At 36.1% G+C, this 9307-nt stretch overlaps 1 protein-coding gene across 1 annotated transcript in view; it reads right to left on the bottom strand.

Annotated features, from left to right (window-relative positions):
* Positions 1 to 7608: 7608 nt before the first annotated feature.
* Positions 7609 to 9307, bottom strand: part of LOC112727735 (alcohol dehydrogenase) — a 33239-nt gene continuing 31540 nt past the window's right edge. The window contains exons 7-10 of the mRNA XM_025777623.3: positions 9179 to 9240; positions 8971 to 9066; positions 7970 to 8131; positions 7609 to 7884 (exon numbers count right to left, since the gene is read on the bottom strand). Coding sequence (XP_025633408.1) covers positions 7768 to 7884; positions 7970 to 8131; positions 8971 to 9066; positions 9179 to 9240 — 437 coding nt within the window. The 3' untranslated portion in view covers positions 7609 to 7767. The remainder of the gene's footprint in view (positions 7885 to 7969; positions 8132 to 8970; positions 9067 to 9178; positions 9241 to 9307) is intronic.

Below are 9307 nucleotides of genomic sequence, written 5' to 3'. Positions count from 1 at the left end.
TAGAATTTATCTCAAAGAGCATAGAACCATAGAGGAATCCATACACGTTACTTTTTGTGATTCTAACTTAATTCCCAGTGCTGTGATAGATAATGATTCAGATAGTGAAGAGGCTGGAACAAATGAAGAAAATTCCAAATCTGCTCAAAACGAAGAATCTGCTAGTTCAGTTTTGTCTCGTTAGATTGAAGGAGATACTTCCGTTTTATCTCCTGAGCAGACACGAGAAACTAAAACAGTGAGACCACCAGAAACTCATCAAAGCTCAACACCACTTCGGAAGCCTAGAGAATGGAAGTCTATGAGGGGTTATCCTCATGACTTCATAATTGGTGATCCCTCTCAAGGAGTAACAACAAGATCCTCCACCAAAAGGCAATCCGAACCAAGTAATTTTGCCCTCTTGTCTCAAATGGATCCTAACAATGTCAAACAAGCTCTTGAAGATCCATCTTGGGTCAAAGCAATGCAAGAAGAGCTTGCTCAATTCGACAAGAATGAGGTTTGGACACTAGTACCTCATCCGGATGGTAAGAAAGTTACGGGTACTAAGTGGGTGTTTAAAAATAAACTTGGTGAGGATGGACAAGTTGTTCGTAACAAGGCTAGATTAGTGGCCCAAGGTTACGATCAAGAAGAGGGTATAGATTTTGATGAGTCTTTTGCTCCGGTAGCTAGAATGGAAGCAATTAGGTTGCTTCTTGCCTATGCTGCCCATAAGGGTTTCAAAATGTTTCAAATGGAGGTTAAATGTGCTTTTCTTAATGGCTTTATTGATAGAGAAGTGTATGTGGATCAACCCCCCGGTTTTGAGGATAAAAAGTTTCCAAATCATGTTTTCAAACTAACTAAGGCTCTTTATGGTCTTAGACAAGCTCCAAGAGCTTGGTATGAAAGGCTTAGTGCCTTCTTGTTGGAAAATCAATTTCAAAGGGGTACCACCGACACTACTTTATTTATTAAAGCATCTAATGATGATATACTCCTTGTTCAAGTTTATGTTGATGACATTGTTTTTGGATCGGCCAATGTATCCTTGTGTGAAGAGTTTGGAAAACTTATGACTAATGAGTTTGAAATGAGTTTAATGGAACATCTAACTTTCTTTCTTGGCCTCCAAATCAAACAAACTCCTAGTGGTACTTTTATTCACCAAGGAAAGTATGCAAAAGAACTTATCAAAAATTTTGGCCTAGAAAATTCCAAACCAATGGGTACACCAATGCATCCTAACACAAAACTTGAAAAGGATGATGATGGCCAAGATGTGGATGAAACAAAGTATAGAGGAATGATAGATTCACTTATGTATCTTACCTTCTCTAGACCAGATACTGTCCAAAGTGTGAGTGTTTACTCAAGGTTTCAATCTCACCCAAAAGAATCTCATCTTACGGCTGTTAAACGCATCATTAGATACATTAAGGGGACTTGTAATTTTGGATTATGGTATCCTAAATCTGATGATTTTTGTGTAGTAGGGTTTTGTGATGCAGATTATGCGGGAGATAGAGTGGATAGACGGAGCACATCCGGCATGTGTTGCTTCCTTGGAAGCTCACTCAACATGTGGTCAAGCAAGAAGCAAGCCACAGTGGCTTTATCCACGGCTGAAGCAGAATACATTTCCGCATCTGCTTGTCGCTCTCAATTAATTTGGTTAAAAACACAATTGGAAGATTACAAATTAAAAATCAATAGTATACCCTTATTTTGTGATAATATGAGTGCTATAAACATCTCAAAAAATCCTGTTCTGCACTCAAGAACCAAGCACATTGAGATAAAGTATCATTTTATTAGAAAGCATGTGCAAAAAGGTACTATTGATATTCAATTTGTAAAATCTGAAGATCAAATTGCTGATATTTTTACAAAACTCCTCTATGAAGACATATTCTGCACCTTGAAAAAAAGTTTGGGAATGTTTGATCTAAGTTCTATTGATAACTTGTGAATATTTGACTCTGTTCAGTTTTGTCTCATAGGTTTGGACGAGATAAAAATGAGGGCATGATGGAAGAGCTATAATTAAGGGGGAGGCAACGCAGAATTTAAGTTTCATGGGCCCTACCAAATATCTTTGACCCGACCATGGCAGTTTTATTAGTTCCTTATTTTTTTTGAAAAATAAAATCACAAAATTCCTTAGTTGTCTTATCAAATCTTGTTGGAAGAAGCATGTTGTCAAATCAAATCTTTGCTTCCAATTAATCCCTTGATTCAAGGAAACTCCTCATTTTTCAGTTTTTGAAAACTTTCCTGGTTAGTAACCGCGCCATTAATGGTTAATAACTCCCTCCACTATCTCTCTCCACTCCACATTTATTGCACCACTAACCTCCCTCCTCCCTCACCTCTTTCGGCCTTCCTCACCCTTTCATATTCAACTTCTCCATTCTCCCAACCATGAAAAAGAAAACTGCTCCCAGGAAAAGTGAAAGGCTCCTATTTTCTCAAAAACCGTCCACTCCACAATCTCACACTCACATCCATATTCACTTTACATCATCATTGTCACCATCACCTCCCTCAAAGCGAACCGACACCATGAGAAGGAAGGTCATTGCCACGAAAACCTCTTCAAGGAAGAAGAAAGAAAAAGCTCCCGTGGAAGAAGAAGAAGAGTCTCACACATCACCTATTCCGTCTCCACCACCATCACCACGGAAGAAATCCACTCCCCATGCATCCGGAAAAAGCTCTCAAAAGACCAAGGGTTTCGTGCTTCATGAGACCAGAGAACCCACGAACCTTGGTTCAATGGAGTTCAAGAATAAATTTCACAAACCACACTCCCATTTTGATCCTTCAAAGTTTTCTACCTGTGCCTTCTATGAATTCCACAAAGAGGTTTTGGAAAAACGGCATCTGTGCCCATCCTACTTGGTGAATCTTGAGTCTCTGGCCTCCAAAGGAATCAATCTACAACCCCTGTTTGATAGTCTCAAATGGTCACCATTGCTCCTTATTCACAAAATGGTTTACCCAGGGTTGGTAAGACAGTTTTATGCGAATCTGAGATTTATTGATGGCAGCCTTCACTCCTACATGAAACGTGTGCATATCACTCTGAATGCTGAGACCATTGCTTCTGCCCTTGGTTACATTGATGAAGGGCCGAAGGTTTACATGAGTGATAAATGGGATTCACACGTTGGGGTTGCATACAAGCAAGTTCTTCATCAAATCTGTGAAAATCTGTCTGGACTGGACGGAACCGTTCCTACTCACAAGGCTTTGGGTCCAACCAACTCCCTGCTGCACCGCATCATAACTCACATTCTCACCCCACAAAGTGGTTCTCATAACAGGGTAACCGTATCTGACTGCCTCATAATATTTGCTCTTGTTACTTCATCTTCCATTTCATTTAGTTATCTAATGATTAGACATATGTGGGAGTCTGTAAAGAGTACAAAAAAGGCTAATTTACCTTATGGAATGTTTCTCACGTGCATCTTTGAGTACTTTAAGGTAGATTTAACAAATGAAGATGTAGAGAACAAAGTCTCTATGATCAAAGGAGGCGGGGCTGTTAAAAAGGGAAAGAAATCTATGGCTTCTGATGATGACTTTGAGAGCCGGCCAGAATCCTCAAAGGCGACCGATTCCCTAGGAGACATTCTCACAGAATTCTCAAACATGTCTGATCTCATGGTTCAATTTCACAAGTCTGCTCGCAAACTTGCATATGAAAATGAGTCGGCCTGGAAGAAATGCCAAGAAAGGATCGGTCTAATGCTGGAAAGCCTTGATGATGAAGTTGGAAATGAAGCAGGGGCCGAGGATTCGAACTTTAATCTCTCTGATGATTAAAATTCTGTTTACTGTTTGATATTGGCATACTTTGGCTCAATTTGTTACTTTATTTTGTTAGGATGGAGACTGATAGTAGTATAACTATGTGACACTCTGTTAACACTTTTGGATTATGTTTTGAGTTATCTTTTGCATACTCTGTTTTCTATGTTAAACATCTCTTGCAGGTGCCCCTTTGATGACAAAAGGGGGAGAAAAGCTGAAAATTGAAATCTAAAAAAACAGAGGTGGAAAACAGGGGATGAAATTTTCGTTTGAAAATTCATGATCACCCTTGTTAAAAGGATGCATGTTATTGCATTTGTTTTCAATCAACCTTGTTAAAAGGATGCATGTTATTGCATTTGTTTTCACTGTGATTACATGCTGGCTGAAAATGCATTTGGCATTTGGTTTATGATGATTGACAATGCATTTGTTTCGACTATATGAATGTCTGGTTGTTGATTCATCTTGGTGAACATGCTGGAGTGATAATTTATTTTTGGCATTTCCTTTAAACTGTGATATCTAACAGCTGCCATATTTTTTATGTGATCATGTATGATTTAAACATATTTTCCTTACTTGAATAATATTGCTCTGATATCTTGACTGGGAAATATTTGAAATTTTTTGAACAACTTTGGTTTATATTCAATTGATGTGTGTAATGTTTGAGCAAAAAATCAATTTATTGATAACAAAAGAGTTTTGATTATCATACAACTCTGCTCGTAAATCAAGCATTTAGCATCATATAATAAATATGCTAAATAACATTGTTACTTGAAGCTTGATTAAAATGTTACAGGTTAGTGCTTCCCTTGGTAAAAATGGTATATATTAAGGGGGAGCCATGTGACAACTTGAAAGGGGAGAAATTCAAATATTCAAAGGGAGTACTCTTACTTTAATTCTTAAATTTTTTTCCATTTCAATTTTAATAATGTTTGTCATCAAGGGGGAGATTGATGAGTTTGGAAAACTCCAATTTAATTTTGATGATGAACAAACATTATTGAAATATTTAATTACAAAATTATTAATTTAATTTTTATTAAACATGTGTTAATTAATAATTTTGTGATGCAGTTTTGATTAGGCCGAAAATGAGATTCTGGTGCAAGCCCAATTCAGCCTTGGTATTAAATTATTGTGATCATAGTGGCTGAAACCATTGGGCTGAAAATAAAAAAAAAAAAAGAATTATGGTGCAAGCCCAAATCAAAAATTGCATTCAGCCTTGATTAATGTTTCTTTAGTTATGAGGCAGAATTGATTGTTATGTTACTTGGGGCAGAATGAGTTTCAATGCTCCAAGCCCCAAATTGTTTCTCATGATTGATCCGAAGACAATTCATCAGGAAAGCAAATGTTATCATTTGCCATATGTCTTCTAACGGATCTCAAAGCTTGCCACATGATGGATTTCAAATTCACTCAATTATCATTAATAGCATGGAACTATGAGAGAGATTATGAGTGACATGATTGATTTACTTTGTGCAGCACACCACTCAAGCTAGGGAAGTAAAAGCTACTTTTTCTACCTAATGGTTTAACTTCATTTAATTACTTCTCTTTCATTTGTTTCTTCTCTCTCATTCATTCTTTCTTCTCTTTTCGGACAATACCCAGCAAACTATGAAAGCAAAAATGAACTACCGAAGTGAAGGAAGAACACTCTACAAGACCATCATGATGATGGCAAGAAAACATAACAAAATAAAAGTATGCTGTGGCTGAGATTTTCACCATAAATGGTAAGATTTGGTTAGGTAATCTCGAGCTCTCCATACCAAAAATGGAGAAGGTGATTCGGCCAGCAAGGAAGAGATTCTTGGAGGCATGGCTTGTCTTTGAATCTGCTCAACCACCACAGGAAGTAGCTAGAGTGGCGAAGTGATGGAAGAGGCAGAGATTGGAGCAGAAGAAGCCATCATCATCATGAAGCATCAAGGGCCAGAAATCCATCTTGGAGAGCAAGCCAAGGATGGAGCGCTCGGATTGATGAAGGGTGATGACCAAGGAAGGACTAGAGGTAATTGCATGTTGGGTTTTGCATGGTTATCTCTTCTCTCTCTGTGTGGCTGAACCGGATCTGTTTCTTGGAGAAGAAGAAGTTGGCTTGGTTTTTGGCTTCAAAAGTGGAGGCTTCCCTCTTCTATAAAAAGAGAGAACAGCCACTGTTTGGAGCAAGGAGAAAGTTTGAGGTGCAACGCACAGAATTCTCAGAGCTACCTGAGCTAACAGTTTTCTCTTCTCCTTCAATGTATTCTGTTTTGTAATTTTTCTGTTTAATTTTATCATGTCTTGAGTCTCATGAAAAAAGGCAAACAGTGAGGTTTGTATGAAAAAGCCATAGAGCGAAAAAAGGCAGAGAGTGCAAAATTAAAAGAAAAAGGCATAGATGTCCTTAGAGTTCCTTTGTTCATCTATGTTGTGTTTCATGATTCTGTGGGAATCCCCTTGTAAGTTGGGTTAGCACTTTACAAATTGTAATCATGAAGATTATAGTGAAATTCCATCATGTTTGTGATGGAGACTGGATGTAGGCTGCACTGCACTTAGCAGCTGAACCAGGATATATCTGGGTGTAATTTTCTCTCTTCTCTACTCCATTTCTGTTTCTACTGCACAAGAGCTAAAATCGAAAATATCTTGTGTCAAGTGACGAGACAAAAAGAAAAGTCTCGTGGCTGGGGACGAGACAAAAGAAAAAGTCTCGTAACTAGTCACGAGATAAAAAGACAAAAAGTTTCCAAAGTTGGTTTCAAAGATCAGCAAGTATTATCAAGTAAAAATGGGGCTAAGATTCAACCCCTCCCCCCTTCTCTTAGCCACTGATAACCATCACATAGAACTTCCCTCTCCTTCATCTGCACGTCCGACCATCATCCACCCAGCAAAGCAATGGGTACGAGAATGAGCAGGGAAGAAGAAGAAGATAATGATGACAATGAAGACGAAGAAGTGCTGCGCTACTTCTGAGTTAGGGTTTAAAAACGGATTAGGGACCAAATTGGGACATAAACTTTCATTGGCCACATCAATCAACCGTTAGACACTCCAGCGTGGCACTCATTCACCATGTCACTCCCGCCGGCAAGGAATATGACCGGAAAATATGAGGGGGACCATGTTGATGCATTTTTTCCAATCTGGAGGACTTAATTAGTGCAATTGGAAAGTCAAGGACTAAATCAGTGTATTTTGTGAATCTCAGGGATCACTTTGGGTTTAAACTTATATATATATATATATATATATATATATATATATATATATATATATATATATATATATTGTACTCATCATCAATACAAAATAACATTTTATATACTTTTTTTATATACTAAACGAAAAACTTTCTACACCAGTGGAGTTAGAATCAAAGAATAAACTTGGTCAAGATTTAAGAGTAATATCATAACTCTCTATTTCTCTATTAATTTATTCTCACCTTCTAAGTTATTATCACCAAATACTCAAAACTATTTATCTACACAAATACATTATTAAAAACCAACTAAATCCGTTGGTTAAACTGCCGATAATATAGGACATTAAATCCGACAAAAAATCGAACAGTATTCAACGCATTTGTTTTTTACGGGGATTAAATCCTGTGAATGAAATCCAAAGGCTCTAATCATTCCAAAATTGTGAAGGAAATATTAGACTTTGATTTTGTGATATGAAAACGTGCTGAAGTGGCTTGAAGGTATTCAATTTTGATTTGTTTTCATTTTGAGATGATTGGTCTAAAGCGGATTTTAGATAAAAGCTTGTGGCTTGTGCTACTTTGTAAAGTTACTTGTTATTGTCAACTCTGACACATCTCGGCAAATTTGTTTTTCCAATATCAATCTGATATATGAGTATATAAATATAGCATTACTTAAAAATATATAAAATCAAATAGTAGTTTTCCTTTCAACATGAGTAAAGTTGTAAAAAACACTAGTCGTTCATGTCTATGATTGTCCTTAGACCTTGTCCTTTGATCATGTAATCAAAGGCTTTATTGATTTCAGAAAGAGGAACTCTATGAGTTATAAACTTGCCCAGCTCCAATTTCTGCCAGAAAAAAAGAAGAGTGTATAACTCAATTTCTTTTTGTATAGTTTAAATTGAAATAAGAAATTGAGTTAATTGTTCTTACGTTGTTCATGAACATATCAACTAGTGTTGGTAGGCCAGTCTTAGGCTTGTAGTTCCCAAAGGTTGTGCCTGTAATTGTCTTTTCATTAAGAAAATTGAAGGGATTAGTCTTGAAAACTGCATCACCACTAGGCACTCCGACAAGTACAGCAACACCCCATCCCTGCATATTTCAAATTTTTGAAGTTAATAAATTACAAATACACATAATTGAGGAGAAAATATAAAAAATAGTACAAATGAGTATGTGTATGTACTTGTGATAACAACCAAGTAATGCGAATGAAGTCGGCTTAAATAGACAGTTTATAACTTACAAAGGTTCGACCAAGGATAAAAATTTAGCGTTTGTTTTGAAGTACTGAAACGGAGATTAGAAGATTGAGACTCAATATCATGTTTTTATCCTTAAAATCTCAGTATTTTAGTACTTTTAAAAAATGGAGATACAGGAGACTAAAATTTTTTAGGACAGAGACTGAAATTTTAATAACATTTTATACCTAAAATACTCCTATTTCAATTAATTAATTCTAACTTTATCTTTTGAGCAAATTAAATTAGAGTTTCATTCTTATTTCAATCTCAATCTCTGTCTCTTACTTTACAGTTTACACTAAATATAATATTGAGATTTATTTTAGTCTCTATCTTTCCGTCTTTGCTGCTCAATCTAAGTCTCTCGTCTCTCTCTCTTTTCCAAATACTGCCTCCAAATAAACTAGCTGATAACTCCTTTATCAATACCATCTGGTATGAATTCATCTAAATCATGTAACACTTACTTATTCCGTTACTAATTTAAACATCACGATTCTTTTCAAGTACCCTCATCAACCTAGAGCTCATCCAACCACTCATACTTATTTTCCTAAACTTCTAGGTACTTCCTTAGTAACATCTAAATTCCACATTTTTTATGAATAATAAAACATCATAAAAAATAACAAGATTATGTAAAAATATCAACATGATGTGATCTATCCCTTGAAAATCACATACATCATGGAGAGCTTCCATTGCAGACATTAAGGCATTAATGTTTCCAGTGCATTCTATGCACCTATCAACTCCACCATTTGTCATCTCTTTGAGGACCTATATAGATTGTAACAAAGGTTTTAGCAATTATGATATAATAATATCGTAAATGAAGCTAAATGAAAAATATCTTAAAGATTTTTTTTTATTTTTCTTTTTTATTTTTTACCTCATGAACTGGTCTTTCATGTTCTTCTGGATTTACGAAGTCTGTTAGTCCAAATTTCATGGCTAGCATTGAGATGTGAAAGAAAAGAAAAAAATGATTCAGGTCAGAAATTACTTGTGAAGTTTGTTG

Source organism: Arachis hypogaea, chromosome 12 (assembly GCF_003086295.3).
Source record: "Arachis hypogaea cultivar Tifrunner chromosome 12, arahy.Tifrunner.gnm2.J5K5, whole genome shotgun sequence".
In the NCBI taxonomy this organism is placed as follows: domain Eukaryota; kingdom Viridiplantae; phylum Streptophyta; class Magnoliopsida; order Fabales; family Fabaceae; genus Arachis; species Arachis hypogaea.
This window is presented reverse-complemented; position numbering and strand designations above follow the sequence as displayed.